General features: G+C 34.7%; 2 protein-coding genes across 2 annotated transcripts in view; one reads left to right on the forward strand and one right to left on the reverse strand.

Annotated features, from left to right (window-relative positions):
* Positions 1 to 1,357: 1,357 nt before the first annotated feature.
* Positions 1,358 to 13,528, forward strand: LOC119834560 (glucose 1,6-bisphosphate synthase). Its single transcript, XM_038358956.1, has 12 exons — positions 1,358 to 1,754; positions 2,298 to 2,465; positions 3,053 to 3,144; positions 4,670 to 4,915; positions 5,586 to 5,808; positions 6,377 to 6,561; positions 7,102 to 7,298; positions 8,053 to 8,174; positions 9,243 to 9,416; positions 9,705 to 9,801; positions 11,783 to 11,933; positions 12,730 to 13,528. The coding sequence occupies exons 1-12, from the start codon at positions 1,686 to 1,688 to the stop codon at positions 12,818 to 12,820; spliced, it is 1,815 nt and encodes a 604-aa protein (XP_038214884.1). The 5' UTR covers positions 1,358 to 1,685; the 3' UTR covers positions 12,821 to 13,528.
* A 424-nt stretch (positions 13,529 to 13,952) lies between these two features.
* The window catches only part of LOC119834443 (cGMP-dependent 3',5'-cyclic phosphodiesterase-like), a 9,969-nt gene continuing 2,693 nt past the window's right edge, over positions 13,953 to 21,228 (reverse strand). The window contains exons 4-16 of the mRNA XM_038358804.1: positions 20,948 to 21,084; positions 20,326 to 20,431; positions 19,804 to 19,951; positions 19,322 to 19,469; positions 18,734 to 18,959; positions 17,897 to 18,051; positions 17,298 to 17,456; positions 16,824 to 16,912; positions 16,348 to 16,537; positions 16,033 to 16,174; positions 15,301 to 15,446; positions 14,618 to 14,714; positions 13,953 to 14,115 (exon numbers count right to left, since the gene is read on the reverse strand). Coding sequence (XP_038214732.1) covers positions 13,996 to 14,115; positions 14,618 to 14,714; positions 15,301 to 15,446; positions 16,033 to 16,174; positions 16,348 to 16,537; positions 16,824 to 16,912; positions 17,298 to 17,456; positions 17,897 to 18,051; positions 18,734 to 18,959; positions 19,322 to 19,469; positions 19,804 to 19,951; positions 20,326 to 20,431; positions 20,948 to 21,084 — 1,863 coding nt within the window. The 3' untranslated portion in view covers positions 13,953 to 13,995. The remainder of the gene's footprint in view (positions 14,116 to 14,617; positions 14,715 to 15,300; positions 15,447 to 16,032; positions 16,175 to 16,347; positions 16,538 to 16,823; positions 16,913 to 17,297; positions 17,457 to 17,896; positions 18,052 to 18,733; positions 18,960 to 19,321; positions 19,470 to 19,803; positions 19,952 to 20,325; positions 20,432 to 20,947; positions 21,085 to 21,228) is intronic.

The following is a 21,228-nucleotide window of genomic DNA, read 5'->3' on the forward strand; positions in this document are numbered from 1 at the left end:
CTTAACCCCTTACAGGTTGCAATTCCAGACATACCCTCTGGACTTATGGTCATAACTTCATGTTAGACATCTTTCATTATGTACAATGTACACTATATTCAAGATATCCTTCATCCATGCACTGTGTATCAATTTAAAAACACAGCAGATAAGTGCATATGTCCTGAAATGTAACTAAAAGACCATGTACCCATACGAATTAAAACGACGTGGAACGGACGTCGAAGGGGCAACCCCAGGGGCGTGGAGTGGTCGGTTCCGGTGTTGCAATTACAAAATACAATTACATGATTGGTCACTGATTGAAAAATCAACTTCCTAATCAACGTGACCCTTACGTCACTTTATTCTAGATACATATTATGAGATACGCCTTTTCCGTATTTACATTGCTATACTCAAACTTAATCTAAAACATGTTATTCAATTCTATATTTAACATTAGGACGTTTTACTGTAATGTATATTCTTATAATAACTGGATCATTGCGAAGCCTATAGTATATACTATACGCCCGTTTCTTCTTCCTCATCCACTACATTACATTATTCTAGTCGTCAATCAGTTCTTCACCCCTTAACAAAAGGCAACGCGTTTGGTTTCTCTCAACGTTTATGGACGGAAGTGATCGCTAGCCATTAGTGCCGCTTTAACATAAAATATTATACAAAAGTCATATTTGTTGCATGATTACTCTCATCTGAAAATCGGCCATCATCTATATTTCATGCTCCTAAATGATAAGAGTAAGGCAGAACAGCGTTTACCAGGTCAGCTAGTAAATTCTAAAAATTAGAATATATTGACGCCTTGCTTAATAAAGTAGCAATTACTCGGAAATGCATTTTAGATACATTTTGTCATAACATAATAATTAAACGAATTATGCGTTTGATTGTATAAACGCTGTTGTAGAAATTGTAGATATACTTAGTGATTGGCAAATAAAATAGCAGGTAATTAATTTGTAGCAATTAGTAGTTTTGTTTAATACAGTTTGATTTCATTACAAACTCTAGTGAAAGATTTTCATGTTTTTGTCGTACTACGTAGTAAAATATTTAAACAGTATTTTATATGTATGTAGTTTACATGCTTTTTGCACTGGCTCATAAAATCACATAGGCACTCTTTTTGTCTTATGGCAAGAAGACAACTAGTTGCCAGTGTCAAGTAAAAGATAGATGCGTGAATTTAGGATAGTCCTGTATTATATAAGGTATTATGTGCATTTTGAGGTACAAATAGATTTTAAGCTCTAATTGCCATAAGAGATAAAAAATTATCAATCTGATAATGACAAGACTTTCTAATGATTAATGACATTGACATTTGACAATTTATTATCATGTTTCTTACCGGGTGGTTCAAACTTCAAATATCATATCACAATATTGATATCAAGAGACAGACGAAGACCATAGTTTTGAATAGTTATTAGTTTATTTTACATGCCATGTAATATAACTGAGCTGTATAACAGCTTCATATCGATAAACATAAATTGCAGTTTTAGCTGACGAGGCTGTTTTTTGCTTAAACAATTGTTTATGAAAAACTATCCTAATATCATATTATTACTACACATAAAACGTACCGGGTTCAAGGAAATATCGAGATATTACGGACATTATCTTTAAAGAAGATTGTGTGAAATTTAAATTGATCTCAGTTTAAAGTAAAGATGTCTGCGTGTAATAGTGGTGATATAAAATTAGACACAGCGGTCGAAAGTTGGCTTAATGTTGATAAGGTTTGTTTTTCAATAATTTACTTAATATTCATTCGGCAAGATTGTTGTCTCTTTTTTTGTGTAAGTTTATAAATCTAATAAATTATTGGTTTAATCTCATTTTCAATTTAAGATATCTGTTCTTCCACTTATTTATTTCTCATTTAACACTTTAAAAATACATAAGCACTAAATAAATATGGTTATTTCGAAGTAATTAATTACACTCATTCAAGTTTGAATTGATTATATTTAATGGATACAAGGCTATACCAGTGATTTAAAGGTGAATTTATATTTTTTGCTAATTTTCATTTATTCTTAACATGCAATACTGTAAGCTGACCCTATAACTTAATTACATATACTAAAATATTGACAAACCAAAGATAATTCAATATTTTAAAAGCTACAGTAGAAATAATTGTTTGAATTACAACCACACACACAAACACACTTTTATGTAACACACATCCGTAAATAAATAATTTTATCACCCCACAACTGCCTTCCTAAAAAGTAAAAAATTGTCAAGCAATTGTACATTTCAATATATTCCTACAGAATCCCAAAACAAGGGCAGAAGTGTTAGATGATATAAAAAACGCAAGATGGGAAAAGCTGAAGAAGACGATGTTGAAACGGCAGAAGTTTGGCACTGCCGGTCTGCGGGGGAGAATGGGAGCTGGTTATATGTGCATGAATGATGTTGTTGTTCTGCAGACAGCTCAAGTAAGTTTGTATAGAAAGCCTATGAAGAAATTAAGCTATAATATTTTTTTAGGTTTCCATATAATACAAAATCTGATATTCAGATGAAAATAAAAATTCATGATAATTAATGTAGTCATTTATCCTACTAACATTATAAACAGGTAAGTTTGTAAGTATGGATGCGTAGATGGATGGAAGGATTTATGGATGTTTGTTATTCTTTCACGCTAAAACAGCTTATCATATATGTATGACATTTGGTACAGAGATAGATTGTAGTCTGGATTAGCTCATAGACTACTTTTTACTCGGGTACTACGCGATTGATGCTGTGGTTTACGGATAGTTAATAACTAGCGGTCCACCCTGGCTTCGCTTGTGGAACATACATATCCTAAAGCCTTCCTCAGTAAATGGGCTATCTAAAACTGAAAGAATTTTTCAATACCAAGTACTACACAGAAGGACCAGTTCCTGAGATAAGGGCGTTCAAACAAACAAACAAACTCTACAGATTTATAGTATTAGTATAGATATTCACACTTATTGGTAGATAAATATATTACACATACATCCAATGTTGGTTACTCAATTGTTATTTTCAGGGTTTGTGTTCTTATTTAAAACGAGTTTGTTCCAAGAGTCAACTAAACAATGGATTTGTGGTTGGGTTTGATGGCAGATATAATAGCAAAAGGTAGTCCTATTCATTTATTACGAAAATTATAATTATTTTATTTAATTTTATGAAACAAGAACAGTTTAACCAGATACCATATAATCCAATTCTGTAGCTGTAGAGCTAGATATCCGACAAAATTATACTATGTAATTAGATAAAAGGTATAGAAAGTATTTGCAGGATAGGCCAGATACTAGATAAATACCAGATATCTGTTCATCTCTAATCATTCTAATGAAATATGATTAAATTTCTTAAAGATGATATTTCGAGTCAATACATAACTTGAAAATATTATGGTCTTTTGACTTGAATAGCACTTCCAATCAATTGTCAATTTATCAAACAATAAATGCACATTTTATTTCTTAATTTTTTTTAGTATTATTATGCTATAACTTTTATAAGCCGCAGACATCAGTATCAAGAATTTTAGATAATATCCTCAAATGATAACACATCAACAAAATAAATTGTAATACTTTTATTTATTTATTTAACTCTTCAACAACATTGTACATAGAAGGAAACTTAGAGATAATAATAATAATGAGTAAAATAAAGCGTACAATTTGTTTGGCGGCCTTATCACTTAGAAGTGATCTACTATACTTTGTGTAACTCTAGACTCTTTGATAACTTATTTTAATTGGTATAATAGTTTCGCCTCCTTGGTACAGTGGTCAACGCGTGAGCGTAGAACCGAGGGGTCCTGGGTTCAATTCCCGGTGGGGACTCACAAAAAAAAATGTCTCGGTCTGGCAGGACACAGAAGGCTGATCACCTACTTGTCCCTAAAGAAAATCGATCAGTGAAACGGATGTACATCATCTGCCCCATACCCCACTAGGGGACACGGGACTTCACTTCTTATAATAGTTTTTAATAGCAATACGCCCCGGATTTGCTCGTGGTACAAATTATAAATTATAGCAATATATAATTATAGCACTCAGAAATAAATTAATAAATTAAGAAAAAAAATTGTAATTGTTCCAGTAGCTCCTGAGATTAGCGCGTTCAAACAAACATACAAACTATTTGACTTTATAATATGAGTATGCATTAAAAAGCTTTTTTATTAATTTTGTTTGTCAAGATATATGTTATATAAAAATATCGTAATTGTTCAAGATAATGAATAATTTATTGTTCGTATAAAGATTAATGTTACATCATACTATTCCAACAGAAATAAACAGGCAACTATCAAGTTGTATTGTTATCAGCAAGAACATTGACCTTACTCATACAATGTTTTATCGATTCTATTGAAGAGGTTTTCAGATAAAAGTTGATATATCGCAAGATCAAGGAATTAGTGTAAAAAGTGAACAAAAAATAAATTGAAACTATCAATCAAACAAAACACAATCAATAAAAAGCTCTAATACAGCATTTTACAGATTACAACATACTCATGAATTCATCATCACACTTTCTCTTAGATGCATAATCTAAAGTAATCACCAATTCTTACATTAAATATATTAATGAAATATTCATTTACATTAACCAATTTGAACAAAAATACTTTCAGATTCGCAGAACTCACGGCCAAAGTGTTCGTGTCATCTTCTATACCCGTGTATCTCTTTTCGTCTGTATGTCCCACCCCACTAGTATCATATGCAACGATACTGTACGGAACGGCTGGTGGCGTGATGGTAACAGCCTCTCATAACCCCAAAGAGGATAATGGGTACAAAGTCTATTGGGGCAACGGGTCTCAGGTTATAGCCCCACATGATGATAATATTTTGGACGAAATATTGATGTGTTTGGAGTGAGTGTTTTTGTGATATGTTTACTATTATAAATTAAAGATTTTTTAACATAGTATTTTCTTTGTGTTTGATTTTACGCGAGTATTATATATTTAGAAATTAAAAACTTTTTAACGGATTTTAATCGCGATTTTTTTATTATATACAGTCTCCCCGTGACCACGCTCGCTGTAAAGTGTTCGAAACGTCAAATTAATAAATCGCGTTTAAAATCCGTTAAAAAGTTCGAAACGTCGGGTTTTAATATAATTAATAAATCGCGTTTAAAATCCGTTAAAAAGTTTTTAATTTCTAAATTTTTTAACAAATTTTTTATTTCAAAATACTTGCGTAAGATCAAACACAAAATAATACTATGTTTACTATTTTTTTTATATTAATAAAGATTGTGTACATAGGCAAATTTTATTAGCCATAGGTCATGTTTGTTAAATTGGAGTATACGTGAAATTTCCGCTCCTGAAAAAGTATTGTGTGAATATAAGATCTGATATAGACCATATTATACATGTAAATAATTTCAGTGCAGTACTAATTAGATAAGTCATGAAACGGGCGGGATTCTTAGGGAAGATCAACAAAAACACTTTTCAAAACAGTTAATAACAGCATCAAAATAAAAAAATCATTATTTAATTTTGGTTTACCTAAAAAAAATCGTATCTCTAGGATTCCTGAGGAGCACTGGGATATAATAAACATCAGGAACCACGAGTTGGTCACAGACTGCCAAGAGGATGTGACGTCACGGTACATGACATACATACACGACAGTCTGTCTTTGGATGTGAGGGAGCAAAATAAGAATGCCTCCATACCGATTGTGTATAGCGCGATGCATGGGGTCGGCTATGAGTTTGTGGTTCAGGCTTTCGAATCTGCTCAACTGAAGGTTGGTTCTTTAATTAAACTACACATAAAGTAGGTATGTCGGTATGTGGTAGTCGAGCACGCTTCGGCACGAATTGGGCCAGTTCGCACCGGGGAAGTACCACAGCCCCACAGAAGACCGGCGTGAAATAGCATTCTGCTGTGTTTCGTTCGGTGAGTGGGGGAGCCGGAGGCCCATATCCTTTTCCTTACCCTTCCCAGTCCTTTCCTTTATTCCTATCGCCAATCCTTTCTTAATCCCTTCCCAAAAATCCGGCAATCCATTTGTAGAAGCGTAAGGTCTGCAATGGACCTTATGCATCTCTAAATGTTCATGAGTGGTGGTAGCGCTTACCATCAGGCGTCCCACCAGCTCCATTGCCGACTGTAACATAAAAAAAAAGGTTTTTTAATATATGTATGGTATCACTGGAATTTTCTCAGTTGCTCAGAAATTACTATGTTAAGCTGTGGTCTTTTGTTTTAAACCGTAGTTCTAAATACGCGAAGTTCCTTAAATTAATTAGGTTCTTAAAGAGAACCTATAATCTTTTAAGGTCTAAAGACGTTTCATCTATTTTTTTTACCAGCGTCCAATCAGCGTGCCAGAACAACAGAATCCAAACCCAGATTTTCCGACGGTAAAGTTCCCGAACCCAGAGGAGAAGGAATGCCTGGAACTTAGCAAGAAGTTGGCGGAGGGACATGGGGCCAAGTTGGTGCTGGTGAACGACCCTGATGCTGATAGATTGGCTGTTGCTGAATTTGATAATGGGTGAGCTTTTATGGTATCAGATATGGTATCTCAGTAAGTGCCTCTCTTTCCCTCGAAGAAAGAGACAGAAAGAGTATGATGACTCTGTACATAACCAACTATTGTTAGTGTCTATTTATCCAGCATAGCCTATATGTGACCTTATGAGATTAAACATAAAACACCATAATTGGTAATATGAAATTTTTATATTTTACACGATTTATATTTTCGCAGCCGAATTCTACTATATCTATGATAAAATTATTGTCTCTGGGTCATTTTTGCTAGCATAACCAGGATAAGTGCGATTTGAGTAGATATCCCAAACTTTTTCGTTTTGAACCTTTTAATCACGATATATTCCGCAATTAGTACAGACAAGAATAGGATAATCAGTGAAGTGGTATGTATTTAAATAATTAATAAAATAAATGAATAAATAAAATGTAAAATTCGCTTTTACCCCTTCGTTTCTCAAAACCAAGTACTTTTTCTCACCGACACCGCTTCTTTTTTAATAAATGCTATAAAAGTGATAAATATTTCTAAAACATCCAGATCATGGAAAGTTTTCACCGGCAACGAGATGGGAACTCTGTTGGGATGGTGGATGCTGCACCAGTACCAAGCAAACAACGCCACGGGCGAGGACAGGTGCTACATGCTAGCTAGCTTCGTTAGCTCCAAAATGTTGAGTGCCGTTTGTGGGGGGAAAGCGAGATTTGTTGAGACCTTGACGGGATTCAAGTGGATGGGTGAGTTGGAAGCATTTTTTGGCTTTTTCTAAGCAAAAATACAAAAATTTCTAATTTTTTTTTTTCATTTTATGTACGAAATTTCATCAAAATCCGTAATTTCAGTGTGATTCACGGGCAAACATCCAAACAAATATCCTATCCTACTAACATATATATATGTGTGTGTCCCGCCGATTATATTTATATAACAATTTATTCCACATTAATAATTCTATATGCATGAACATATGATAAATTAGTGATATAGTGATCTCGTTAGAATAGATCTTTGTCTTGTCTAACCTGATATTAATAAAAAAAATACACTAGTTTATAAACTTCCGAAATAGAGGAAATATTTCTGAATATTGTATTTTCATTTATTTATTTATTTATTCTTTATTGTGCACTTAATTAACATTAAAGACAAAGAAAGGAGACAAATAAAACTTACATCATTGTAATTTATTGGACAAACAAATAGACAGCTTATAAACTTTGGATATATAGGAAACCAACTGCGCCCGGCCGTTTCACCCACGTAAGTCTGTATCCCGTAGGAATTTCGGGATAAAAAGTTGCCTATGTGTTATTCGTCCAGCTATCTACGCACCAAATTTTATTCCAATCGCAGCGGTAGTTTTTGCGTGAAAGAGTAACAAACACACACACATCCTTACAAACTTTCGCATTTATAATATTACCAGTAGGATAGGACATTTCTGAAATTTAACGAAATTTGTTATTTATACATCCTGGTACATCCGTGCAGGTAACGCGACGCTGCTTTTAAAGGGAAAAGGCAAAGTGCCGTTATTCGCGTTCGAAGAGGCCATAGGTTACATGTGCAGCTCTGAAGTACCGGACAAAGATGGTGTTTCCGCCGCTGTTCAAGTAATTATCTCTATATAACAAACAACAAACAAACAAAAACACTTTATTGTGCACCAATGATAACAAAAAGTAACAAAGAATATGTATATACACTAAAACATAAACATTCATGAGCACAACAGGCGCCAGGCAATATACCTATATAGTATAAAACAAAGTCGCTTTCTCTGTCCCTACGTATGCTTAAATCTTTAAAATTACGCAACGGATTTTAATGGAGCTTTTATTAATAAATAGAGTGATTCAAGAGGAAGGTTTATATGTATAATAACATCTATAACTACATCGAATTAACGAGTGCAAAGCCGCGGGCAAAAGCTAGTATAGTATAAAACAGAGTCGCTTTCTCTGTCCCTATGCACATGTATGTTTATCTTTAAAACATCAGTGGATTTTATTGATTTTTTTTTTAAGATAGAATGATTCAAGAGGAAGGTTTATATGTATAATAACATCTATTTAACTACTCCCTATTTAACGCGTGCGAAGCCGCAGGCAAAAGCTAGTTAGTAAATAAAAATAAAAATCTCACAATATAATGTGTATTTCATTTTAATTTTTTTTTTTATGTCATAGCGGGCAGCTGATCTGGTGGTTCGCCTGATGGTAAGCGATCACCACCGCCCATAAACATTCGCAAAGGCAGTACCTCTGCGAATGCGCTGCTCGCTTTTATGGGGTAAGGGAAAAGGAAAGGATTAACTACTGGAAAGAAGGAATGGACTAGGACGGGTGAGGAAAAGGAAACGGGCCTCCGGCTCCCCGACTCACCGTACGAAACACAGTGGCATGCCACTATTTCACGCCGGTTTTCTGTGGGGGTGTGGTACTTCCCCGGTGCGAGCTGGCCCAATTCGTGCCGAAGCGTGCTCGACTCCCACAATACAAAAAGAGTCAATAATTTACAAATTGTCATCGTAATTAATATAAATTAAAATATTAAACAACATTAAAACTAAAAATTTTGATAAGTTAAATTATTTTTAATAGAATCCCGAACTAAATGACAACCAGAGCGAACATTTTTGTAAAATCAGTTAGTTTTATCGATTTAAAATAAACTTTCAGGTGGCATCCCTAGCATCGCATCTATACACTCGAGGCACAACCCTAGCGGGCCACTTGCAAGCTTTATACCGCGAGTTCGGTTACCACGTGTCGTACAATGGATACTTTTTGTTCGACGACCCGACTGTAGTTCAGAAGATTTTTAATAGGATTAGAAAATATCAAAATGGCGGAGTAAGTAGTAAAAATCATTTCTGTATATATATGTTACTGTAGTGTAATCATCGCTATGTACATAATTTTTTTAACTCTCAATAAAATAATGATATGTATAACCAAATTATTGCTATATGTTATTCCAGTTGCCTATATGTTATTCCAGTTGTCCACCTGTCTACGTACCAAATTTCATTGCAATCGGTTCAGTAGTTTTTGCGTGAAAGAATATCAAACATCCATACTTACAATCCTTCACGCTTATAATATTCGTAAGATAGGATTATACATATTTGTTATTTCCAGTACCCCAAGAAAGTCGGTCAAACTGATGTGGTTTTTATAAATGATTTCACCGCGGGCGTGCAAATACCGAAAGAGAGTGATGACAAAAGCGAAACCAGTGAGTTGTTTATTTATTCTCTTTAGTTATTTTTCATGTCAGAGCAGGAATCTTGAATTATTTCATAGTTATAAGCTATTTTATTTTTATTTCTTGTTTTTTTATATCATGGCAGGTTTTTTTTTTAAGTCATAGTTATATAGGAAAATGGTTCACCATAAGAATTGTATTCAAAACAATACAAGAAACGTCTGTCCGTCGTATTATAGTTAGCAAATTAGGGTTCAGGACCCGTTATGGCATTTCCGACCGACCGTAAAGTGATGTCAGATAATTTTTCGGTCTTTGAACGTAATATATACAAATTCAGCCAACAGTATGTTTCTTTATTATTAAATTCCAAAGACAATTTTGTTTTGTCCGCTATGGACTCTTTTTTTATGCCTGATGGAAAGTGATCACCACCAGTACCGTCTTTACCATAAGGGCACAAGGGGCCAGTGCCCAGGGCCCCCATCCTCAGAGGGCCCCGAAGGGCCGACAATTTCTCTTACATTTAATCTCAAAATACTCATTACACTTTTCTCAATGCCCGAATATCGATTATTTTCAGATTTATTCCAATCAATATATTTATATGAATTTGAGTGACATCAAGCCTACGGGGTCTCGGTTGTGTGCGGTATATAGACACGGTAGCTTCTTGCTTAATTTAAACTTAGTGCGCTTTTTGGCTGTACTAAAGGGCTGTTTTTGGTCTGATATAACTTACCAGACATTTACTTGAGTTTATAAATTTTATAATCTAGAGTCTATAATGTCTATTTTCAAGTTACATATCATTTGATTTTTTATTCAGTTTTTCAGTAATTTAAAAGTATTTCTGAACGCATCCTACCTAATTTACTAAGAACACAATCTAGCGATCATCCATGCAAACCGCTCCAATGCCAAATTCAAGCGACCAAAAAAATGTCGACTTTGTCTATGGCTTGGGGGAATCCCCGGATAAATTATGAAAAACTTTCAGTCGGAACTTTTTACCTACAGTTATTATATCACTTATTTTCACAGAAGTGTCGTGATTCAATTTTGTTTATTGTAATTTGGGTAAAATTAATAGAAAAGAACATATCTAAGTGGTTCATAAAAGAGAAAAAAAGTTTTAGCTCAAAAAGAAATCACGGAAAAACTTCCAAAATCATTAAGCATAAAGCAGATCACAGTAAAAAAATGTATTTTACTTTCTTTACATTCCAAAAGGGCCCCAAATTCTTGTGTGCCCAAGGGCCCCAGCACAGTATAAGACGGCCCTGATCACCACCGCCCATGAACATTCGCAGATTGGATATGGATTGACCACCAGAAAAAAGGGGCCCTCCGGCTCCCTCACTCAACGTACGAAAAACAGTAGCATGCTACTGATCCACGCCGGTTTTCTGTGGAGGTGCGGTACTTTCCCGGTACTAGCTGGCCCAATTCGTGCCAAAGCGTCCTCGACTCCCACATAAAAACTTAAAATACTAAACCGATTATCTAACTTTAAAGATAGGATAGCTCATATATCAATTATGATAAATAATAAAACTATTCGGACGTAGCCGGGGCGAGCAGCATTCTTATAATATGTTTTCAACCGATTCCTCAAAAACTTAAGGACTTTCTCAATTCGACTGAATTATATTTTTATCGTGATTTTTGTGTTTTATAGGAAACTAGCTCCGCCCGCGGCTTTGCCCGCGTGGTCGCAGGAGAGATAGGGAAAGATAGACCCGGGGATTTCCTCTCACGTTCTCGTTCCCGTGGGATTTTCTAGATACAAACTGTCCTATGTCCGTCTCCTGGTTCTAAGCTACCTCTACACAAATTTTCAGCCAAATCGGTTAATCCGTCCTTGAGATATAAATAGTGTAACTAACACCATTTTCTTTTATAAATATAGATTGTTGCCTATCTGTCCATTTTTTACCAGACCTGGTATTGACATCCCTCCGTCCGGTCGTTAGCGTTATTTATAGGAAAGATCTAATTAACATTACAGGTGTAGCTGGCACTGGGCTAGACCAGCCGTACACCAGCGGCGAGATGATAATGTTCAAGTGTGCGCGCGGACTCAGCGTGGTGCTGCGCACCAGCGGCACTGAACCTAAGCTTAAGTACTATTCCGAACTGGCTGCCAGCAAGGGACAGGGGTGAGGACGATTTGACTGACTTAAAAAAAGGATGGCTAACTTAAAAACTTGATGATAAATGAAATGAAATTTGATATTCTTTTTTGCGTTCATCTGTACTAATATTATAATTTAAAATCAAATAATTTTGTTTGTTTGTTTGTTTGAACGCACTAATTTTAGGAACTACTGGTCCGATTTGAAAAACTCTTTCAGTGAAGCTAGTGAATTTAGTGCTTTCAATAAAAAAATCTAAAACTCTTAAATGCATTTCCATCAAAGGAAAGAATACATAGCAAAAATTATTTTTATTTTTTAAAGAAAGATAAAAACAAATTGATTGCTCTGAAAAGAAAAGAAGAATCTAAATTTGATTCATTCTTTTATTTATCCTATTAATATTATAAAAGTTTGTTAGGATGTGTGTGTGCGTTTGTTGCTCTGTCATGCAAAACCTACTGAACAGATTGCAATGAAATTTGGTACGTAGACAGCTGGACAACTGGAATACCATATAGTAAACTTTTTATTCCGATATTCTTACGGGATACGGACTTACGAAAAAAAAAAACCGCGGGGCGCAGCTAGTTAGTAGATATAGAGAATCTTAATACCTATATATGTATCATCAAACGTCGTGACGCTTAGGTTTTAGGATTTGCCAAACCGTAGTAACGCCCAGCCTCTCGGCCGCCCGTGATCCCGCCTCAGCAATAGAATCTCTTCTACTCTATAGGCTTCAAGTGTCCCACCCGACGAAAAAAAATTTTCAACAAGTGACGTAAAAATGTATTGTTAATTTATTTTTCTTTTACAGAGAAGAAGAAGCGAAAGCAGAATTGGAGTGTATCATGAAGGAATTTATAAACGAACTAATTCAACCAAAGGAAAACGGTCTTATTGGTTAATATTTTTTTTTTCGTTTTTCCTCTTTTTTATTTGCCAGATTTTTATATTGTACTCTTGATATATTAGTGTTACTAAAGTTATGCCACAGTCTAATAAGCCATACAGCTGTTCAACGAACACGTTTCTGCAAGTCGATCGTGTGAGGACGAGCCCGAGCTACATACGCCATTCGGGACACCGTTTAGGGGCTGTCACAGCAATGTTTATTATTTGTAGGTATCTTATATTATACTAGCGACCCACTCCGGCTTCGCACGGGTGAAATTACGTATGTATCATACATATAAACCTTTCTCTTGAATGACAGACACAGACGAAAAGCGACATTGTTTTATGCTATGTATATGTCAAAAATAAATCAAATATATAATGATTTTGTTAAAATTGAATTGTGCTGTAAGAGATTAGAAATCGCCATCTTGTGTTAACACATTTCGTTTGTTTGTTAACGTTTTCTGCTTAATACTAAATCAAAGGCGTTGTACAACTGTATATTTCTCTCTATACTGTGGTAATGTTTACTTAAGTTGATGTCGGAACTTGTATTTATTTTTCAAAGAAACTATAAGTTTCTCAATTATTACCAACATTATTTTTGTTACCAATATAATATTGTGGAAATTTCTAAGGCTAAATTTGTGATGCATTTCCATTGTAAGTGTTTTTATTTATTTACAAATGTTATATAAATAAATGTGTACCAAGATTTATTAGTTTTTTTTTTTTTGTTATTGTTATTCACTACTATAACGATACAAAAATATATTGGCAAAGTATATATTAATAATATAAAACAGAAGGGTATATTCGTTTAAATGAGCTTATATCAGTAACTACTTGGTTCGAATTGAGAATATTTTTCTGCGTGGAAAAGTCCATATATGAAGATGGATGGAATATATTATAAGCTACGATGCGGGTGAAACCGCGAGGCACAGTTTATAAATATTTAAGATAATAAAATCGAAATCGACATAACACGACTCTCTCGTATTATTAAGAAGAAAGAGCTTCTTACTAAATATTGAAAAATTGTTAAAAATTTACTTTTAAAAATCAATCACCACAGACTTTAAAATAATTTATTATTAAACAAACAACACACGATTCTCATCAATGCCAACGATAAAATTACGTCTAAAATATATAGAATAGAATATTTAATCTGGAATGACTACGCGTTTCCTTCCGCCTCGGCTTCAAGTCTCAGCCTTTCCTTTTCCTTGAGATTTTGCTCTATCAAAACATCTAACTCTGGACTTAGTAACACAGATAAGCCAGCAGTTATCGGTACCTTAGTGGTAGAAAACAAATTGATTCTAATTAAATTTTTGTTTTGTAGCACCTCTAGTTTATTTTATAAACCGAACCAGCTCAAAGCGAGCGAGGGTCATAAATCAGAATTAATACTACATGCTACTACTCAATGGCGTAGCGTGGGTATCGGCTGCCCGGGGCAAGAGACAATTTTGCCGCTCTCTTAATATAATATATAATATACGGGGAACCCCCGCAGTCAGTATAGACTGTATTGCCATTATCTTAATAAAACAATTCAAAGGGGCTTCCCCGAATCCGTCACAGAATGAGTAATGAAAAATTCGTGCATTTTTCAATCGGTCCGAATTTATAGTTGGACTAAAAATATGAAATGGTTAAAGTATTTACAAAATACATTTTATTATTTACTGTAAAATATTGCATTTAAAAAGTGCCGCTCCCCCCTACCCCGCTACACTACGCCACTACTACGACTACTGCTTTATATAGTGGAGGATAGTTAGTATCAGTATTACCTCAGCGAACACAGGCTTTGCTGCGTCCCATCTCTCTATGTGATTCTCAATGATTTTTAAACATATCGCCGCTTTTGGAATAATTCTACCCAAGACCCTGGAAGCATTTTGCCTTCATTAAAAGAACTGTAATTTGAAGCGAATTTGCTGCAAGGGGAAGCAAAAATTTATATATTTGCAATTTAATAAAATTTAGCATGAAAATTGATTTTATTCTTACTCTTTTATGGTACGTCTATGCTTTTATTTCGTATAGTCATAGAGATCGCTCAACACTTCATTTGAAATAACAAAATGAATGTATCATAACCAACAAGTTTTCAGGCTTTTCAAGTCCGAACAAACCGGGTGAAATTTTGTTTAATCATGCGGAATAATATGTTTCTGTATATATAACAATTATATTTTTCACAATATGTCATCGTCGGCAATGTAGCTGGTGGGTCGCCTACCACCGCCCATGAACATTTTGAGAGGCGTAAGGTCCATTGCAGACCTTGGGCCTCTACAAATGGATTACCGAATATTAATTCGAAAGGTATTAAGAAAGGATCGACGAGGAGAATAAAGGAAAGTATTGAGAAGGGTGAAGAACAGGATATGCGCCTCCATACACCATTGTCGTCCTCCTCTAATTACCCGCATATTATAAAAGGCGAAAACTATTCATGTAGGTAACTCACTCAAACAAAGGAATGCAAGTGGTACTCAAGAACTGTATCTCCAAGTCCGGTATGAAGCATTTCTCTCTATCCATGATGCTGGGGGGGAGATCCCCCCTACTCTTCTCTACGTCACCTTGTTTGAAGAACTCGCTTAACACCGCCGCCTGATGTAAAAAGGGGTGGTGATGTAAAAACGCTTTATTCCAAGAATGTAACCACCTAAATCTATGTATATATAAAAAAAAACTACTACAGAAAGGTCGTTTTTCTACATAAACAAAATAGCAAACTTTTTTAGCTATTTCCAGTATTTTTTGAATTTGTATCTGTTTGTTGGTTTATTCGTCCGGGTATCACATAAAATTAAGTAAAATTTACGAATCACAACGATTGAGAGTAACTTGAACTAATATTTAGTTTTTCATTGCAATCGGTTTAGTCTTTCAAAAGATATTTGAATTTAAAGTATTCCAGAAGATGCTACAAATCAACATTATACGTTATGTTATATCTTGCTGTTGCCCGCAGCTTCACCCGCGCGGTCTCAATGAATTTTCATCCTTAAAACTTTCATCCCCTTGCGGGTAGAATTCATCAATTCCTTTCTTAGCAGATGCCTACGTCATAAGATGTATCTGTATATTTCAGTCCGATCCGTCCAGTGGTTTGGACTGTGCGTTGATAGATCGCTATGTCAGTCACCTTTCAGTTATATATATTTAGATAAAAACAATATTATTTGATTCTCACGGCAGTCTTCTTAACGCAGCCCCAGTCCTTGAGCTGATCGCTGAGGTCAGCTGCATTAATGAGCAGCGACTGTAACGCGTTCACGTGGCCGCGGTTGCCCTTTTGGAAGTCCAACGATATCGCACGATATTCGTTCAAATTTCTAAAAGCGCTTTTAAATTGTATATGACTGCTTCAAATATAATAATAACACAAAAACATATTACTGATACAGTTAAAGTATTATGTTATCTGTGGTATGCTATTATCTATGCACAAGCAATCTACTCACAAAAAGGGCACAACAAAAAGCAAAAACCAAAAATCGCGAAATACTTGAAATAATTAGCCAAATCCGTGGCCAGGATATAGTCCCTTAGCATCATAATGGCCCTATCGTAGTCCCTTCGCGGCAGAGACTCCAGTATATCGCACCCTTCTGTATTGAGCACGCACATCGCTTGCGCGAGGTGGTGCCGCTCCATCACGCTACCCTCGCTCGAGTACAGCGCGGCTAGTGTTGTTTCTATAGATTAATTTGCGTCAATATATTGGAAATTGTTGTTTTTTAATTCGTCACGCTGTTTCTAAACACTTCATTTTCATTCGAACGAATTTCTTCCTTTCTTCCTTTCTCTATTTTAATTCACTGGATAAAAACCGCGAATTTGGAGCGGAAAATGGTTTTTTTTATGCTATGCATCACTACATCAGATCGTTCTATAACTATTGATAAGAAGCGCCTGAAAATTTCTAGAAAGTTCTATTTTTCAGGCTTTAATCTACGAATATCGTAAAGGAAATGTACTCACGCCCCTGTATTTGAAAGCTGTTAGTTGTACCACGATGGTCCATATCATGTACCAGGCTGGCTATTAAATACATTAAGCCTTGCAATTCACTGCAAGTGTAAAATAATAAATGATTACAGTTGTTTTTAGACTCAAAATTAAGGTGATAAAACTGAAAGAAGCCACAAGTTTCTTCTCAAGTTGTTATATTCTATTTACGTATACATTCCATAGATATACATCAACCCTTTCTTTATCCAACATATATTTATTTATTTATTTATTTAACTCTTCAACAAGATTGTACATAGAAGGAAACTTAGAGATAATAATAATAATGAATAAAATAAAGCGAACAATTTGTTTGGCGGCCTTATCACTTAGAAGTGATCTCTTCCAGGCAACCACGGTAAAAGGTAACGAGCATACTGCTAAACTATAAGCGGGACGAAAAACAGATACTATTAAATACTCAACTTTTATTCAAATACTTGCCTAAAATAACCTTGTTGAACTAACTTATAGTTGATCAACGCAGCATATGCCCATTGGGCTACGTTGAAGGCATGCACCCAGCTGTGGTAGGGCACATCTCTATAGCCTTTTTTTACGTGTAAAATGAATCGAGCCAGTTTGTGCTTTTTCAAGTTAAATCTGAAGAATTTGATTCTTGTTGTAGTAAATCCACAAAGTTATAAGAAGAAATTGATATAAAAATCTGTACGGAAACCACTCCATGTTTTACTTTTGATTCGTCACATTTCGTAATACATCCTACTATCCTATCCTATCCTACTCCTACTAATATTATAAATGCGAAAGTTTGTAAGGATGTTCGTGTGTTTGTTGCTCTTTCACGTAAGAACTAGTGAACCGATTGCAATGAAATTTGCTACGTAGATAGCTGGACAACAAGAATAACATAAAGGCTACTTTTTATCCCGATATTCCTACGGGATACGGAATTACGCGGGTGAAACCGCGGGGCGCAGCTAGTATTGTATATTTCTACTCCATATACAAATAACAAAAACCAAATTTACAGTTATCCTAGCACCTGCAAGTAAAAAACTTACATAACATCTACTTCATACCTTTTATCATAACCGAGATCAGAAAACATCTTCAAAACATAACAAGGCAACTCTCGTAAAGGCAACGCGCGAATATTAAAGTGCAAGCTCGTTAGATGCGGGTGGTTGTGGAATCCAGAACATTCGAGAAGGCGAGCCACTTCTGTATCGCCAACCTTGAAATTGATAAAATGATACTCTACTTCACGCTTGTTGTTCATCATAAAACTGCTTGTGTTTTCAGTTTCATCAACTCGTTAGTTGTATCGGTACTGATACAACTAAGGAGTTGATGAAACTGAATACATCCAACAGATATTTCCACTACTGAAGTATGACTAGTTACGCCTTGTGAATGATGATAAATAACATTATATTAATAGTATCTTCTATTGTTTGTGAAAAAAATGAATTGGAATTTATAGCAACCCTTACCTTATTGATATTTGTTTAATTATAATAAAAATTTACTCTACCTAAACCAGAATCCTACTAATATTATAAATGCAAAAGTTTATAAGGATGTGTGTGTGTTTGTTATTCTTTCACGCAAAAACTACTGAACCGATTGCAATGAAATTTGGTACGTAGACAGCTTTTGCAACTTTTTATCCCAATATTCCTACGGGATACGGACTTAAGCGGGGAAGAACCACAGGGCGCAGCTATTAAATAATATTTTATTAATATTCCCTTTATACCATTAGTGAAAATAATGAAATAAAAAGGGATATATAACAACCCTTACTTTTTTGCTCTGTGTATAATTAAATTTACTCTACTAACCCTAGAATACAAACTAAGGTTAAAAAGGGTGTGGTACGTTTACCAACATGTAATAAAGAGCCAAAAACACACCTTCATATGGTACATAACGAGTTCGTTGGCTAACGCGTTTCTGATATGCGCCTCCTGTATCTTCTGGTAGACCACAGAGTGCATGATACAGACACCGCAGTATATGCTAAACGCAAGAGCCATTTCCTCGTCCATCGTGTCAAAGTATGGATCATTGATTTTATTGATCAACTGACCGACACCGATGATACCGGTTTGTTCACGTATTGGAAAACATAGGATCGATCTAGGAGAAACAGAGGGCTACACAGATATACATATACCCACAGATACCGATATATTTATATCTATGTGGTGCAAAATGCAAAGAGCAAACAGTTCTGTCATGGATAATATAGTAATAAATATCTAAATAGTTTCTTCAATTAACTTCTTCCTTTTTTATAATGATTTTATCCTACAACTCAAATAATACCTAATACATTTATAATCATATTTTATTTAAGAAACATCGACAATCCCTGATCTTCTCTAGGAATTAGTGTCTTCAAAGCGTATAAAATTATGAAGCATATAAAATTACCAAGTGCTTCCATATACTATGGGTCTAATTGTCCAAATTTTAAATGAAGATTGCACAAAACTAACTTGCATTCAACGCCAGGATAGCAATCCACTTGCGGGTTGAACGCTGGATGCTCTTTGCCATTTTTGCAATTGATAAGTGACCCAGTACTTATTACTTGGCCAGTTATTCCCACATTCATTGGAAAACGACGCTCTGAACCCTCTCGGTCTTCCTAATGACATGATTTTTATATGTTATTATTATAATTATGTATAGATATTTTAAAATATCTATCAATAAATAGTGCAGATATATTTTTATGTAAGCATTCTGAATCAAGTAAAAACTCTTCGAATAGAATTAAAACCAATTATTTTAAATACAATTATTATTGTTTGGTGTATTTTAAATAAAATGTATACAATAAGATAGTATGTATCCGAGTCAAATATATAAAATATCGATAAAAAAATAAACCATTTTCTCTAACGCTTCGTCCAAAACTACCTATTTTAAAAATATATAGATAGAAGTTATTTTTCTTTAGGGAAATAAGTTTCACAACAGCACACCTCATTCGATGAATTGGATATCCTCTGGACTAACTCCATACGCTCCATATCAATTAATAACACGGAACAGTATTCAGCTTTCGTCAATTGCTTCGCTTGGTCCATAGCTATTTGAAGTAACGTCTCCAAAGACGCTACCTGATGTAGAACAATTATGAAAAATTTGTGGATAAAGCGCAATTAACTGCTATTATAAAAAAATTTGGATTTTTATGTGTCCCATTCATAATTTAAAGCACTTGCTGAATGTGTTTATAATAGTTTATTGACAATCTTACCAGTCCACAGTTACCGACTTAATACAGACAATCACACAAATTTACATGGTTATTGGTTTAAAATACTGTAATATAAAAACATAAAACTTATCCAGTATGAAAATCTTAACGGTCTTTTTTTGAATCTCTTCCTTTTCTTACGTCACAGATAACGTAGAAATACAGACAGTTAAGGCATAAACGCCACAGTGATGTGTTTATTAAATTTCAATACGTGCAAAATCTTATACCAACTTGTGTGAATAGACGACGAGCAACTCGTAGCAATTGTTGACATTTCTGTTTCAGTGTGCATTCATACTCCAGGGCTATGGTTTTTTTAAGAACGGGCCAAGCGAATCTGAATTTAGAATTATTCACAATATTAAAAATACCAGTGTGTTTGTTTGTTTGTCCTTCTGTCACGTCGCAATAGAACGGCTTTATATTTTTGTGTCTGGAGAAAGCTAGGAGGCTATAGAAAGACAATAAGCTAGTTTTTACCGCGGTGAATCATTTTTCCCATAGAAATTTTCTTTGACCACGCATTCATAAATTTAGACTTCTCTCATGTAAGATTATGTAAGATACATTATTATCTACAGATTTAAATTCTCTTTTTATGATTTAATTGTTTATTTATCCTACTAATAAATGAGAAAGTTTGTACGGATGTGTGTGCGTTTGTCGCTCTTTCACGCAAAAACTACTGAACGGATTCCAATGACATTTGGTACATAGACTTGACGTAGTAGCTGGACAACTGAAATAACATAAAGGCATCTTTTTAACCCGATCTTCCTACGGGATACGTACTTACACGGGTGAAACCGCGGGGTGCAGCTATATAACAACTTTTATTATTAAAGATACCCACAAGAAGCACTCATGTATGAGCACAGCGGCATTCTCTTCCAGAACCTTCGCGGCGATCACGCACACCACCACCGAAAATGGCTTGTCCGATACAGGGAACATTATCACACGTTTCTTAGTGTTATCTCTCTGTATATACTGTAATTAATTCTTCGATGCTTTAATAAGAATTTATTTACGAATAAATGAACGTTTTCCTTATCTACACTAATATTATAACGCTGAAGAGTTTATTTGTATGGTTCACGTGCTGATCTCAGAAACTGTTGGAAAAATTATTTT

This window comes from Zerene cesonia, chromosome 19 (genome assembly GCF_012273895.1).
Source record: "Zerene cesonia ecotype Mississippi chromosome 19, Zerene_cesonia_1.1, whole genome shotgun sequence".
Taxonomy (NCBI): Eukaryota; Metazoa; Arthropoda; class Insecta; order Lepidoptera; family Pieridae; genus Zerene; species Zerene cesonia.

Bases quoted from the DNA above. Each gene is read 5' to 3' on its own strand.
- LOC119834560 (XM_038358956.1), top strand. From the start codon at position 1,686: ATGTCTGCGTGTAATAGTGGTGATATAAAATTAGACACAGCGGTCGAA. The intron at 6,562-7,101 runs GTGAGCTTTTAT...TAAAACATCCAG, and splicing joins GTTGCTGAATTTGATAATGG to ATCATGGAAAGTTTTCACCG. The intron at 7,299-8,052 runs GTGAGTTGGAAG...ACATCCGTGCAG, and splicing joins GACGGGATTCAAGTGGATGG to GTAACGCGACGCTGCTTTTA.